Source organism: Poromitra crassiceps (assembly GCF_964638095.1).
Source record: "Poromitra crassiceps genome assembly, chromosome: 20".
Taxonomy (NCBI): domain Eukaryota; kingdom Metazoa; phylum Chordata; class Actinopteri; order Beryciformes; family Melamphaidae; genus Poromitra; species Poromitra crassiceps.
The window spans coordinates 2,750,296-2,766,571 of record NC_139637.1 but is presented as its reverse complement, the minus strand read 5'-3'; the positions used below and the strand labels follow the sequence as shown (position 1 = coordinate 2,766,571).

Below are 16,276 nucleotides of genomic sequence, written 5' to 3'. Positions count from 1 at the left end.
ATTAAGCCAGCGTTGCCCAGAGAGATTATTAGAAGCATCGCGCCAAAAACCCATTCAAAACTCCCATAGGCGAAAACTGTGAAGAACCAGGGCTGTTAGCATCGATGATTTCCGGACTCGTTACTGCGGCTCTCTATTACCATGGAAGCTACGCCGACGAAACCGGTGAAAGAAGACCCTGATAGACGTAAACGATGTATCCGCAACATAGTGTCGGCCATGCCTGATAGATTAGGCTTTTACCGTAGCCTGTAGGCAGACAGGCTAAAATATCCCGGTGGCTTGCCAAATTCAGCAAACACAGGCATTGAAGGTCTTTTATATCTGGCACAGAATGAATTCTGCAAAGTTCTGGAAGAGTAGAGTCAAAAATATCTTGTCTAATTTTCATTTCTGCTCAGCAACAATCAAGCTAGCATTCGGCTATGTTTTGTTTACCACTCGGAACGATTGTGCAGAAGCCCCGAGTTCCGCGAATGCGGCATATTGGATTCTGATTGGACTAATGAGCGGAAGGCCCGCCTTTCTGCTTCCCATTCCGGTTGGTGCATGCTTCTCCCCCACGTATTACAGACGGTATGGCGGAAGCATTTGAAAATTGCGGGAGACAACTCGTCTGTTTTAACACATTGAATGCCAGCCATGTTTTCATTCCTGTAGGTAAGTTGTGCCAGGGGTGTTTTTGACGATTCTGGCTCATTTTAGCAACAGCCGAGGATTCTTTTCTGTTAAGAATTCATGAACACCAATCATCTAAAAATAACTAATAGAATGTGTGCTTTCTCTGTCTAAAAGAGTTAGTTTGCAGAGTTAGTAGTTATGTAGATATTAGCCGTTGAGTACAGCATGGTTTCAGCGTCTGGAAATTTATTCAGACATAAATGGCTTTTTGTGAAACAGTCACTTTAACCATTCATTTTTGGCATCAGTAAGACCGTCAGACATTCTAAACAATAGTTTTGAACAGTAATTTCCTCCATAACAACAGGAAACACCCCTCTCATTCAAACTCCTCCCTCCGTGTGTCTTCTCCTTCCTCCTGGCTGTACAGCGGGCGTGTCAGAAGCGCTTTTGCTGCTGCCTGCCTGTGTGCCTGCCTGCCTGCCTGCTTGCCTGCGTGCGGACGCTCCTTGTGCGAGTCAAGATGGGCCGGGGAATGCGTGGGCGATGGGCAGATGTTGATTATGGCCTTTCTGAGGTGTTTCAAAGTGTGTTTCACCTATGATCTATTTTGCAAATCGCTCTCCGCTCTCTGTGTGCTGCTGCCGGTGCGCGGCCGCTCTCAGGCAAGACAAGTGGATTACTGTAAAATCGCCACGGCATTTCCTTGAACGGCTTGGTCCCGCGGCAGTTTTTTCTTTGATTTCGGTCGTCTGGGGGAGCACTGTCAACACTTAGTGGGTCGGTAAAATAGATTATACACATTATCTTGCTCCAATAGTGATCTCGAAGATGTAAAAGTTGTTGATTGATGTCCCAGCGTCAAAAAAAAAAAAATGTTTATGTAAGACGAGTAAACTCGGCTCTGGCACTTAAGCGTTGGATTATGTAAGACGAATTATTTCGGCTATGGCACTTAAGGTGTTAAGAGACTATCCCTCCCTGGTCTTTGACTCTTCCTCCCCTCTTCCTGGTTCTTATTGTATTGTCGGCGGAGGTGGGGTAAAGCTGTTTCCCTCGTATGCCTAGTTGCCCTGGAGCTCAGCGCCCACATGCAGCCGTGCGAGACGACATACCACACCGCACTCCGCTTTCAATTTCCTTTAGGAAAAGCCACACACTTTATTCCCCTGTCTTTCATCCCTGCTGCTTTCCTCTCTCTCTCTCTCCGGCCCCGGCGTTCTCTATAGCCGGGGACAAACAGCACGGAGAAAAATCCAATTTCACTGCTAAGTATGCCGTATAGAAGATGTGACATTTCATTTCTTTAGGGACTCCCACTGGCTTTCCGGGAGGCTGAAGGGTTGTTAGAGGGCCAGTGGGCAAATAGCCTTCCCTTTGGAGGGGCGGGGCCCGGGGGGTGGGTTAGGAGGGGGCGGGGGGTGGGAGGGTTTGCGGGCGTTAGGTAGCGATCAATATATTACCTAGAATTCATCAGGACTGCTGTGATCAATCTCATTTAATACACGTACGCACGCACACGTACAGATTCATCGATTCCCGGGTCCCTAGTCTTCTTCAACATGTTAATTTAATTATTCATTGACCTTCTGATGCTGGTGTCAGGGTCGCCACGCGGAGTCTCCTCTCCAGCCACCGTGCGGCTCCATCACTTGGAGGGATATTAGCCATAATGATGCTATTTAATGAGGACGTCTCTCCTCCTCCTCCACATTCCTTATTCATTCGCGTGTCTCCTTTAACTCGGCGTGAGGAGGACCCTGCCATCGAGATGATAATGTATATATGGATGAGATTCTCTGGCCAAGTTTTTAATGAGCGGTATTAAAACGGGGACTGTTTTTTTTGCTACTACTCACTTTCTGATTGGCCCGAGTCAAAGTTGTTGTAAAATAGCTGCTGAATCGCCCGCACATAACCGTATTTATGTCACTTAGCGACCACTTTGTTTTAGGACACGGCTATGTTGCTAGGCGGAGAGAAATAGCATAACATCAATTGAACTGCAGTTATTATCAATAAAAATTCATGGACTTTGTGGCGTGTTACTGCCCCGCTTTATAAAAGCAATAAGACACTCGATGCAGTTCTTGGCCTCAGCAGCACTATACGTCCTTACCTCTGTTTCACTTGCAATTAATCAATTAATTAATTAGTGTTTGTATTGTGTGCACATGACTGGACATGTGTGTGTGTGTGTGTGTGTGTGCGTGTGTGTGTGTGCGCGTGCACGTGCGTGGCGTGCGTGCACGTGTGTGTCCAACGTCCACCTGTGTGTGCATGTGCGAGTACTAAAAATGTGCACGTGTCGTGTGTTCTCCTCTAAGTGCGGCGTACACCTGTGCATCACATCCTCTACCTCTTGCAGGTGTTCTCTCAGTCCTTCACTGCCTCCTATGCTATCTACACTGTGGCTAATGGGTAGGTAAGCACCATGAATGCTAATGCATGGGCTGCCCTGGGCATGAGCGTTAGCAATGCAAGCAGCGCCGCGCACACAGAGAACGCCGCCCCCTCCCCCCCGCCCCCAGCTCCCCGCCCCCTCCAGTGTCTTTCATCCAATCAGAGCCTCATGTTTCTGTCAGACATGCATTCACTGTTTGATCAGTGCTCTTCCCAGGCGCACCGTATCCAGACCTGAGGTTTGTAATCTACTTTTGAATTCACTGCCTGCTGAGATTCATATCCAGCCTCATAATAACCAGTGAGAAACTCCACGGGAGCTATAATACACGATACCTAGAACTTGTGTCTCGGTGGAACGCCGGGTGCCTCTGTGAAATGCGAATTCAGGAAGACTGTTAGCTACTGAATTGCCTGAGTCGATGCCTTGGAGGGAAATTCTTGCCTGTACTAAGGAAGATAAAAGTGTGGCTAGAAATATGGGAAAAAATTTATGTTGCACCCTTGCATGAACCAACTCCATTCTCAGTTTTTCGTCTTCACTCTCTGCATCTTGCCCTTCACAAACTCTCTCTCAAGCCAAGTTCAGGGCCAGGGCATGCTGGGCTCAGGACCAGGGCATGGGCGTGCCTCAGAGGTCCTCTCTCTCTGAACCCACCACTAGTGGCTGTAAATGGGAGCGTCATGCCTAATGGACGGCGTATCTTTATGTGTGTTTCCAGGGATCTTCTGGAGCTCAACCCTCCAGAGAGGGAGAAGGAAGCGCTGGAGTACGCGGCCTGGGGGCCCCAGGGGAACCAGCTGGTAAGCCTGGCACTCTACCCACGTACTTACTAATTCTCTCAGTTGTAAGCATGTCCTCCACATCAACTATGCCTGGCTGGTGGTATGCGAGGATATCCACCGTGAACCCGTAGAATCGACCATATTGCAATGTGTGTACGAACCGAAACTCCTTTTATATATTCAAATTCAATCGCCAATCAAGTCCGACCGGCCCGCGGATGAGTTCCCAAAAAAAATAAATATATATATATATATATATATATATATATATATATATATATATATATATATATATATTTTTTACAATTAAACCTCATTTACTTATTACACCCGACTGGTTGTTTTTCAGATGTGATCTAGCTAAAGTTAACTAAACAAGGCAGATCCACTATAAATGTTTTTCAGGAGATGCTGTGATGTAGCCACAAGAAATTAAGCACTTTTAAATGAAAATTAAGCTACTACTTTTGCAATGTAGTGAAATAAAAGTTTCGAAAATGCAAGGGCGCGGGAAGGTAGGTGCGGAGGGTGCGGCAGCACCCCCTGGTGGCAAGAGATGGGATTGTTGGATTTGGCTGTCTTGTGTTTATACCACCAACAAAATGCATTAAAAAACAGTTTGTGCTTCCCAGCTCTAATCTTATTTCTTCAAAAGTGTTTGATTTTCATCATAATCTGGTTTTCCATAATAATAATAATAAGTTCAGTGTTTATGCCTGTGTTGCTGTCTGTTGTAGTGTAAAACGACTAAAGGGAGAGCAGGTGGTGACATAAAAGTGAGTGAGAAAAGGAGAAGATACTGAATAATGACATCACAACAGTATAATCCTGTTAATTTAAAATTAAATATTCTTCTAAATATGGATAAAAGTCTAAAAAACATCAAATTTGGCAGCGTCGAGATTCCATTCCCTACAGCACCCCCTACTTAATAATAGTTCCAGCACGGCTGCGAAAATGTGGTGGCGTGTTGTGTCAAGTGTACATATATAATGGCTCGGGGAACAGTGCGGCCCCCGGCCCCTTAGGTTTCTGACAATGTGGCCCCCTGAACAATTGAGTTGAATAGCCCTGCCCTAGACAAAAAAGCCAACACTTGAATCTCTGAATCTCAATTAGGCAGTATTGGGAGGAGAGCGGTCTTTTTGATCAAAGTAATCCAGAAACAGACCCCACACTCTTAACACGTTCACTGCCATTGACGAGATATCTCGGCTTACAAAATCCAACGGTTGACTGCCAATGACGAGATATCTCGGCTTAAAAAAAAAAAAAAAAAGATTTGACGGTGGGACGTGGATCAACGCCCCCCACGTCTCCTATAAAAATATTGGAGCCACCGAACGTGTACAACCCATTCCACCGACTCACTAAAGCCGTTTTCCCACATGCGTACCGGAAAATTACCTGTAAGTCAATATCGGACATTTCCCTTCACACCTCTCCTCTGGCATGTGGGAATCTATCAGCGAAATTGCCTGTATGTGGGGTGGGGGGGGGCACTGCAGAGCGAGTGGGGAGTGACATGTCGGCAAAACTCCGAATGGTGAAATAAGTTTGCTTGTTCATCCGTTCACCTGCCTCGCGTTGAAGCACTTTTTACAGACTGGCTTCGTTTGATGTGTCCGGGCTTGCCTTCACTGTCGGCAACGTAAGCAAAATACTTCCACATTTCGCTATGTGCATTTGCTTAGTCCTTGTCGGGCTGTGACTGAAGGAGGAGGACGGACTGTGGCCAGAGAGCGAGCAGAGAGGAGAGGGGAAAATCAGCACAGCACACCCACACATGAAGCTGACATAGGCTACTGCTCTTATTATCACAAGATCATTTCGCCAGTTTGCTTTAATGTGCGTGTGCGCGAATGATTAGATTATGTCCGCTGGAACATTAAGCAACGTGTGTAGGCTACTCCTCGCCCATGAGAGTGTCGCGGAAAATGACTGCACCCGTTTCTCACTAGTATCCGCTAAAGCGCATACCGCTCTTCTGACAGGCTGGAAAGTGGTGAAACCTTTCTCACATGCAGGCATTAGACCACGTTCCGGTCATTTAGCGGTACAAAGCGCATGTGGGAAAAGGGCTTAAGTGGCGACAGTGCTCTCCATTCTAGAAAAAGCCGAGCCAAAACTGCAGGGGAACGCGCGATGAAACCATTCTCATACAGTAAAATGGATTGGCGAAAACGCTTTCGCTTTCGCGCTGATTGCTGGTGGTGGGGGATTGCAAATTTGCATAATAGATTATGGGTGCAACACACTTTGAAACACGCAGCATAAATACGACCAGAATCGCAAAAGAAACCCCGTTTCTTGGGGTTTCTCAACCGAAACCCCAAGAAACGAGCGAGCCCATCCAGACTTGCCCAGCGGCCGCCAGCAGACAGGAGCAGCAGCAGCAGGCAGCAGCAACGAGCTTGTGACACGCCCGCTGCAGCCAAGAAGAACACACACGGAGGGAGGAGTTTGAAGTAGAGGGGTGTTTCCTGCTGTTATGGAGGAAATTACTGTTCAAAACTATTGTTTAGATGTCTGACATCTTACTGATGCCAAAAATGAATGGTTAAAGTGACTGTTCTATCGAATTTCACAAAAAGCTATTTATCTCAGCTTAAATTTTCAGACGCTGAAACCATGCTGTATTCAAGTGCTAATGCCTACATAACTACTAACTCTACAAACTAACTCTTTTAGACAGAGAAAGCACACATTCTATTAGTTCTTTTGAGATATTTTGTGTTCACAAAATCTTAGCAGAAAAGAATCCTCGGGTCTTGAAAGATGAGCCAGAATCCTCAAAAAAACCCTCTGGCAGAAGCTACCTACAGTAAAAAAAAAAATGGCTGGCAGTGAATGTGTTAAGATATTTCTGAGTCGAACCACGTATAGTGTAACCGAAACTCTGTTTGACGTCTTTTCGTAATGCGTGCCACCAATGTGTCTTTGTGCTTTGGTGGATGAACTCGAGTACAGAGCGTATATTGACACGACTGCCGACTGCTGTGCTTAAAATTGGATTGTTTTACGCTGACAATATACTGTAATTCATCTATAGCTTCTTTGCTCTTTGTAATTTGCTTTCCCTGCTACGTCCGTGCTCATCTGCAGCACATTAACTGGCACGCTAAGATGTATTGGCTCTCGCTCGGGCGCCCTGGCTGATGATTCATTCGCTCTTGGATGGCATCCGACGCTTGATTCCGGCAGCCAGCGAGTGTGCCGTCTTTGATAACGGATTGGCTCTGTCTTCCTGTGCTGCTGCTGCTGTCTGTCCCGCCAGGCCTACGTGTTTGACGGAGACATCTACTACAAGCCAGCTGTGACCAGCCAAGCCCTGCGTCTCACCTCCAGTGGTCAGGAGCCGCAGGTGGTCAACGGACTCTCTGACTGGACCTATGAAGGTAGGGGTGGTGTATTGTATTCCAACGTTTCACACCCACTCCACCATGAAAGCCTGTGTTGATGATGAGTGCTGCTGCTGGCAGGTGTGTGGCTTCACAGCTTGTCATCTTGTCTCCAACAGAGGAAGTTCTCTTGACCTACGCTGCCCACTGGTGGTCTGCTGATGGCGCCCGGCTGGCCTACCTCACCATCAACAACTCCGCCACACCGATGATGGAAATACCTCACTTCTTAGGCGGCCTCTACCCCTCCAACGTGTTCTTTCCTTACCCCAAGGTGACAGCTGATCCTCTTTTTTCTTATTTTTTTCTGTTCTCTCTTCTCTCTCCTCTCTCGTTCTCTCCTCTCTCTCTCGCTCTCTCCTCTCTCTCTCCACACTCCTCTCTCTTCTCTCTCCACTCTCCCACTCTCTTCTTCTCCCTTCACCTTCCGCTCTCTATCCCCTCTTCTCCTTCCCTCTGCTCCCCTAGCCTGGGTAAACCCATCCCCCACGTGACCTGCTCTCAGACCTGTTCTCAGTCACTATGTGACTGGGAACTGAGAGAGCAGGTCACGTGGGGGCTGGGTTTACCTAGGCTACTGCTCCCCCCCCCCCCCCCTCTCTTCCCTTCTATGCATGTTTTATATGCTTTTTATACGATTGTTCAATTCGGTTTATTGATAGAGGTTAGCTCTGTTTAGCGGCGACACGTTCTCTGTAAAGCCCCCTCTGAGACACGCTCGTGAACTAGGGCTATACAAATAAACTCGACTTGCCTTCTTTCTGCTCGACTCGGTAGGCCGGCTCCAGCATCCCCACAGTCAGTCTGTTTGTAGTGAACCTGTATGGACCAGCACACACCCTGGAGATGATGCCTCCTGACTCCCTGAGGGGCAGGTAGTACCTCTTCTCTCCCAGTCTAAAAACAGAACCAAACCATCAAGAACCGTCAGCTGTCAGAGATGTCTGAAATCCCTCTCCTCTGCTTCTCCAATTTTTCCACCCACCCCCCCCCCCCCTCCTCTCCTTTAGAGACAACTACATCTCCATGGTGACGTGGGTCGGCAGCACCCGTCTGGCGGTGCGCTGGCTGAATCGCGCTCAGAACCAATCAGTGCTGTGCGTCTGCGAGGCCACCACCGGAGCGTGCTCAGAGGTGAGCGGTCATCGCTGGTTCCGCATCAGTAATGCTAACGGCTCTCCGTCGCCACCTACAGCTTTAATATCTCATCTTTGGCGCAGTGTGGGGACTTGGGGGACTGACCTCCTTAAGATCTCGCATCCATGGCCCGGGATTAATATTTCAGGTCATTTTGCTGCATGTGGAGAATGTTCAATGATGTCCTGCAGGGAAATTATTCTGTCCCCCGTGTGATCCTCGCAGATTCATTTCAGTTTCCCCTTTGCAGATGCTACATTTAATAGTTAATAATCATAATAAGGTTTATTTATACGATGTTGTTGAAAACAGTGTTTGGCGTACGTGCTTTACGAATGGTGCGGATAATTTGTACGTGATTTGAAATCCCCAGAAACACAAAGTGGCCATGGACCTGATGCAAAACCAGCGTCAGGTAGGTGTTTCTCATCAGGCAAAACGTCTATGCGCAGCTATCCATCTAGATTCCCGTTGACGCGTTATGTCTCTCCGACTCCAACAGGAGGTGCCGTTGTTCTCATCTGACGGCTCCGTGTTTTATACGATCCTGCCGGCCAAACAGGGGGCCCGCGGAGAGTTTCGCCACATCGCCAGCCTCTCAGCCCAGGTCAGTTTTCGGGCGGTTAACTTTTACTCCCTTGTGTCATCGTCAAATAGTTTACGGCCAAATTGATTGTTAAGTTCTCCACAGGGCCACATTAAGACAGCGTGTGATCACACGTCTTCACAGCCACACACACACAGTGCCTCAACTCTGCTTTGCTTGCACTCTCTCTTCCACTTCTCTCATTATCTCCAAGCAATTTGTCCACCATTTCTTTTCTCCTTCATTTCGCAAACACTGGTTGAGCGTCTTTGCAGCAAATTGTTTATCAAGGGAGCCATTTTGCTTATCACCCTCATGTTGAGGTCAATAAGCCTGGGACCATGTTGGAAAGAAGTGTTTTTCACTTTAACGTGTTTCCCTCTCTTCTTTTCATTGTCGGAAAATGGAGAGGCAAAGTGAAACGTCACTTCCTGCTTCAGCACTGTACCAGAGATTTTCATCCGCCATTTATTTTCCCATAGACATTTCGTAAAATGCTTATAAAAATAGTTTTACTTGTTCAAACCAAACGGTTCAGATATATTTAGAAACAGGAGAGATCGCATAACATTTCACTCAGACCAAAACATAAACAAAAACCTGCGGGTTTAAAGAAAATATTTTTTCAATGTTGTTTTTTTTAGTTTTGGTCTGAGTGAAATGTTCTATGGTCTCTCCCGAGTCTAAATATAGCTGAACCATTTGGGTTGATCAAGAAAAACTATTATTTTTTAAGCATTTTACAAAATGTCTATGGGAAAATAAATGGCAGAAGAAAATCTCTGGTACAGTGCTGAAGCAGGAAGTGACGTTCACTTTGCCTCTCTATTGTCTGCTAATCCATAAATCAAATCAGATTCCTCTGCCCTTTCTCTTTTTGAAGGGGAAAAGCTTCTTCTTTTTAATGGGTGGCTTGACATCCATCTTAATTTTTTCCCCGTCTCATCCAAGAATTCATTGAATTCTGAATGAAGGACATTTTATTTCATAATCATAGAGTGGTTAAGCCCCACCCCCCTCCCCCGGACACAGCTAGCTCAGGATCAAAACCTGCCAGTGCTGCTGTCTCTCCTGTGTCTCACCTGCTTTGTGTCTCTGTCTCTCTTTTTCCTCCAGTCTAAATAAAGGATACTAATAATAAAAAATAGTGCCCTTTTTTATGCACTCTGTCAGCATGTTGTGTAAAGATCTATCTAAATATGTTCCTTTTACATCCTCTCGCTGCATCTATTTCTGTTTCCGTGTCTATCTGCCTTCTGGAATAAGTCCTCCTCATCCTCATCTCTGGTCCTTCTGCCCTCTGTGTCACGCAGCCTGCCATCCCCTCTGTCCCTCCTCGCTTCTTGACGTCGGGGAACTGGGACGTCACCGTGCTCTGCGCCCTGGACCAGGAGGCTGGGAAGATGTATGTGAGAGCCACGGCGGTGCCTTATCTGCTCACACAGCTCCTTGTACACGCATCGCTCACAGCCATGAATGTGCAAGTGACAGGAGGAGGGAGAGGAGGAGAGAAGGCCATCATTAAAAGCATCCCTCTGCTCTGTGTGTGTGTGGAGCTCAGAGCAGATTCCAGACGTGTCAGCTGTTAGAGAGCAAATGTCTTCATTTATGTCACGGGCTAAACGGGGACATTTAAAAGAGTCCATTCATAAGACATGAAAAGTCCATTTGGACGGGTACTTATTGATCTGAGTGAGAAGGGCACGGCGAATGGCTTTGACTGTGACTTTGCTTGTGGCAAAGCGTTGGCACTGAGGAGGAGGACAGGACACAGCGTTCTGTTAAGATGCAGAGCAGGTGCGCTTCCTCGCTCTCCTTGGCTACAGTTGATACTTGTAGGGGAAAAAAACATCTAATGAGTGGAACTCTAGTGGCACTCCAAAAATGTATAAATGCATGACTTTTTGCTCAGGTTAATTTATTTGATTTATTGAGGCTAACGCATTTCAGCATAACGCCTTCAACAGAGCGCCGTACAAATATGACGGTTATACCAGAATCTTTTATATTGCACAAATTACAAATCAGCCCCACCTGTGTAGGCAAATGGTACTCACTTAGGACAATCAATGCAATACAAATAAAAAATACTTAATAGAATATACGGTAGTACATTTCCTAGATAACAGCACTTCATAAATAGCTAATTTCATAGAAAATGGCAATGAGATCATTATATCATCTCAGCGTTTGAGGTGAACAGAAACCATAATGTGAACATCAGCTCAAGCATAGATCAAGGAGCTATATAGGCACAACAGGTTATTCTAAACATCCTGATCCTGTTGCTGATCATTATATTGGTGGATATTTAAAATAGCCTGCATTATGCTTAAATAAATAAATAAATAAATAAATAAATCGGAGCAAAAGTCTTGCAATTATACATTTTTGGAGTGCCACTATTTCCACTCATTGGGTGTTTTTCTAGGACACAACATTAGACTTAGAGCAGACCATTGTGTGTCTTAACCCTGCTTCTACTGCAGATCTCGCTAGATGTTTGTAGTCCCAAAACACACACATGCTGGCACCACTAATATTTGCCTCCAAGCAAGTCACGCTCTCTCACAATGCTCCATTGCTATTCAAATTCAAATTGATAGAAACCATATTTTGGTGTAAATCCACTGCTTCTACGCTTTAATTTGCCTACCAATGAAGTGTGATACACTGATTTGATTGTGCAGGAGTATGTAAATATATGTAGATAGATCCTTCTCGTAGACTACAGCAATTATAAAGAATCAAGATGCCTCAGGGTCTACAGTACTTGGATTCGTATTGAATAACTGTCTCTGTCTCTGGGTCATTTCTCTCTTTATCAGCTATTTCCTCAGCACAGAAGAATCCAGGCAAAGCAGACACCTCTACAGGTAAGCATGCAAAATCTTTTGGCCTATAAGGCCCAACCCTAACCCTAGCCCTAGCGTTCCGGAGATATCGCCATTCTGAATCCCCATTGTGAGCGAAAATTTACTAAGGTGTTTTCGTCACCAAACACATCCTACTAGACCTATTTCTGGTCGCTGAGCACGATGGTGTGTTGCAAAATTAAATACAATCATTATCTCGATTCCATATTATGAGTAGAATACGCTAATACTACCGGTAATTCATTCACGAAAATAGGATCTGTAATGTTCGCTTAGTGCATCGGTCACTTGTGGTGTTGGGATTTTTCTTCATTCTGTGTATTTTCAAGTCCAAAACAGATTTTTTGATTATTATTATTATCATCATCATCATCATCATCAATTTATTTATGTATTTATTTATTTATTTATATAAAAAAAAAAATCGACATCAATTATGGCACCTGAATGATTAAACAGTTACTGCAGGGAAAATGTGGTCAGTGTGACGGAGTGACTGCGCTCTGATCCGCTGATATGAAAAAGGTGAAAAAACGGGTGATGTGTGATCTAAAGGGCGACCGCAGCAGCAGCGGAGGAGGAAGCCACTCCATCCTCATGAATATGCTCCAAGCTGACACGCCAGTTCATACATTTATAAGCGAAAAGGCCAACTCCGCCGACAAGGAGTCACTGAGACGTACGGCCGTGCCTCTTACCTGTGATAAACGCGCTCGTCTCTTCACTCATCAGCCTCCTAGGGTTTATATCCTTCTTTTTTTTATTATATTGCTTTTGGCTTGAGTAGATAACTTAATACTGTAGAGGAGGAGGAGGGATGGCTGCTCTGTGATTCATAATCCTATATGAAATGTGAACGCTCCGGTGTGAACAGGGGACAATTACGGACTGGGCGACAGCACCACCTCACAGCGACATCTGTAACAGATTTTATGTTCAACTTTATTGAACCACATTTGTTTCCAAGGAGTCAATCGTCTGAATAGATTGTCTCCAGATCGCAGCTACATTTCCTCAACATACAAGCAATCAATTGCACCCACGCCCTGGAGCCAATCAAACCGCTTCACGCCCTGGAACGTATCAGACCGCTTCAAACGCCCCTATTCTAATTAATTATTATTTCTTTTAAGTGCCGTCAAATAATTTTGCTCTTCTCTTATTTCTGAGTGTGGACCTGGATGGAGTCTTTCAGCACCGGTGTCTCTCCTGTGATCTCATAGAGGGATGTGGCTTCTTCAAAGCTGAATTCAGCCCGAATCAGACCCATTTTACTCTATATTGCCTAGGTAAACATCACATACACGCGCACATGGACACACACACACACACACACACACACACACACACACACACACACACACACACACACACACACACACACACACACACACACAAGAGGCCATTTACACCTGGCACTAACATGCATTTTCTGTGATCAGATTGCAATCAGATAGTGCTTGGCCACTTGAAAGTACAGGTGTAAACGCTAACGCCCAAGACACATTGAGGACGGATTGCGATCTGATCGGCCAAACCACCTCCGGAGGTGGTCAGGGACGCATTGTGACCACATTGAACACAAGTGTAAATGCAATGTGTCCTCTCAAACCACACACAGCAACAGTCACCACTGTTTTTCTGTCACTCTACTCTATGGAGCTTGCCTGGACAGATCACAATCCGATCTCAATGTGGACCGTGGAAACACATGTTAATACCAGGTGTAAATGCAATCAGGTTAATGCGGTCAAGCACTATCTGATTGCGATCTGATCACAGAGAACACATGTTAGTGCCAGGTGTAAATGGCCTCAAAGTCTATGAAAGCTGCACGCTGGCTGCTCAGGTGCTTGGATTTATACTGTTGTCTTTTGAACAATTCCCCAGGTCCTGGAATCCCCAAAGTGACAGTTCACAGTACAAAGGACCCCTTCAGTGAGTGTCTGAATGTGTCATCACCCAAATGCCACCCACCTTCTCCTCTCCTCACTCTACTCCATCAGACACTTTCCGCTGCGGCCTGCAGAGGGCGGTATAGGCAAGCAAACGTCGCAGACTCCTTCATGTGCTGACTTTAATGTTTGCTTGTGAACACTGCCCTCTGTCTGCCGTTTCCTCAGAGAGCACGACCATGAAACAGTCTGTACCTCAGCTGATGTTTTGAATTGACACCAGTGTTTTTTGTTTTGTTTTGTTTTGTTTTGTTTTGTTTTGTTTTGTTTGTTTGTTTGTTTGTTTGTTTGTTTGTTTGTTTGTTTCTTTCTTTCTTTCTTTCTTTCTTTCTTTCTTTCTTTCTTTCTTTCTTTCTTTCTTTCTTTCTTTCTTTCTTTGTTTTTATCCCCTGCAGGCTATATAGTCCTGGAGGACAATGACCTTCTGGCTGCAGCCCTGGAGGACAAGAGGCTCCCCGAGACTCTGTTCAGGACGCTGTCAGCAGACAACCACGGTACAGCAGAGAAAACCATCCTCGCTAATCCTATTTCATTTGCTGTCAGAGAGGTCGCTGAACAAAAAAAACACATTGAATCAATACCGTTCCTCCAGCAATTATAGCATTTATGGACTCAATCTACTATATCCAGCAGTGACAGCAGAGCGCTGGCTGCACATATCTCAGACTGGAGGGCACAAAATAGTCGAGTAACAACCAAAGAAAGCAGCAATAGACCAAATCACCGTGACGTCACCATGTAAACAAATTTACTTCCGGGTACCACTTGGGGAAGGCGGCAGGTTTAAATGTGCGTGTTGTCAAATAAATGCTGTCAAACCCTCTCGCTGTTTTCGGCCGACTACTTTCAATTTAAATGGTTAAACGGTTGGTAAACATGCTTGTCCGACGTATCTAGCCTTTCTTCTGTGTTTGTTTTATGTAGTGTTAGCTAGCTAATAACGTTTGTTTGTCTGTCAAACTCGCTGTTTTTTTGCAGACTTGTTAACGTTACACACAGAGCTACTAACCTCGCGTCACCAGGCTCTTCTCGGCGAGAAAGAGCTACTGACGCCACGTTAATTTAATTTAGCTTCAAGTCTACTCTGGTCTGGTCCAACAGGTAAATTAGCTAGTCTGTAGCCTGTACTACGAAGCTAGTTTAATGCCTTATCCGAGTAAGTTTGAGTTTAAACCTGGTTTAGCCGTACTACAAAGCAAGTTAACTTTCAATCACCATGGCAACTGACGCTGCAAAGCTAACCTGGTCGCGACCAGGTTAGCTTCAGAGGATAAGATCAAAATCCATGAGAGACCCATATAATATCGGCTCTCTGGAGTCACTCACCGTTCATATAAGATCGCCATATGAAAAATAGATTGCAGTCAACTGAGAATAGAACAAGCAAAACATTCGTGGCTCTGTAGGCTACATAATTAAATTAAGCCTACTTACCACTTTATGTCTTAACAGCTCAACGATGCGTGGAGAAATATCATCACTATTAATCACCGCGGCGCATATCATGAACGGACCCTCAAATGGAGTGAGGGTGATATTCTCCTACATGCCAGAAAAGCCTATACATATAATATAGATATTAGTTTAAATATGGGATAGCCCCAATACTAAATATGCAGGCTATTCTTGCATCTTTCAGCTGGAACTGTGTCCTGTAGGCTGTATGCCAATATATGAGCAAAAATAGGCTAGTTTTTATCAATGATAACTATGCCCGCATCGTCTCAATTCAGTTCAGCAGTTTTCTCTTTTATAGTAGGCTATTAGGCTTTATACTAGGCTATTTTATATATGAATTATTCGATCAGTGCAACCACACACATGAGTGATAGAGATCATTATTCATTGAGCATGCGTTTCTAAATCTATGGTCTAAATAGGCTTACAGATTGTGGAAATGTATAGACTGAGATTACACTTTTACATTTGTTGCTGCTGCCTGTATCAATGCAGCTGTATCAGACAGAAATCGCTGATCAAAGTAAATCAAATGACTGATGTGAATACAAGCTGCTGCTTTAGACAGCCCTTCAGCAGACTATCCAACGCGGATTTTCATTCTGACATTAAATCGCGGATACATTAAATATCCGCAAAAATCTCTGATCACACTGTGGCTGCGCTGAATGAGGAAATGGGTGTGGAAATGGGTGTGGGCGTGGATCAACTCAGCTGTTCATAATGTGATTGGCTAGCGCACCTCTTTCGCGTGGACGCGCGCCTGTGCACGAGCGAAAAACGTGCGCGTGCACAGGCAGATCCCAGCTTCAGTTATCGACTACAAAACCAGCGTCGTAGTATCCTTAAACTAGATAGCTTTGATCCTGTTCAGTCAAACCAGATCAAAGGGACTTATCGCGGATCTGTTAAACTAGCTTCGTAGTACAGGGTCCTGGTCTCCACTAACGTTAGTGAAAGTGTTGTTATGAATGATATTAAACAACAACACAACACGGACGAACCATTTTTGTCTTCTTTGTCTGTTTTTGTCTTCAACACGTCAGTTTGTGC

At 45.2% G+C, this 16,276-nt stretch overlaps 1 protein-coding gene across 1 annotated transcript in view; it reads left to right on the top strand.

The window, feature by feature from the left end:
* LOC310795058 (inactive dipeptidyl peptidase 10) overlaps positions 1-16,276 on the top strand; it is a gene marked incomplete at its 5' end in the record, with an annotated part of 42,079 nt that overhangs the window by 21,461 nt on the left and 4,342 nt on the right. Inside the window, 13 exons of the mRNA XM_083657077.1 lie at positions 2,990-3,042; positions 3,747-3,828; positions 7,088-7,208; positions 7,331-7,485; positions 7,989-8,086; positions 8,222-8,345; positions 8,722-8,763; positions 8,851-8,955; positions 10,248-10,339; positions 11,763-11,810; positions 12,981-13,099; positions 13,701-13,748; positions 14,161-14,259. Coding sequence (XP_083513203.1) covers positions 2,990-3,042; positions 3,747-3,828; positions 7,088-7,208; positions 7,331-7,485; positions 7,989-8,086; positions 8,222-8,345; positions 8,722-8,763; positions 8,851-8,955; positions 10,248-10,339; positions 11,763-11,810; positions 12,981-13,099; positions 13,701-13,748; positions 14,161-14,259 — 1,186 coding nt within the window. The remainder of the gene's footprint in view (positions 1-2,989; positions 3,043-3,746; positions 3,829-7,087; positions 7,209-7,330; positions 7,486-7,988; positions 8,087-8,221; positions 8,346-8,721; positions 8,764-8,850; positions 8,956-10,247; positions 10,340-11,762; positions 11,811-12,980; positions 13,100-13,700; positions 13,749-14,160; positions 14,260-16,276) is intronic.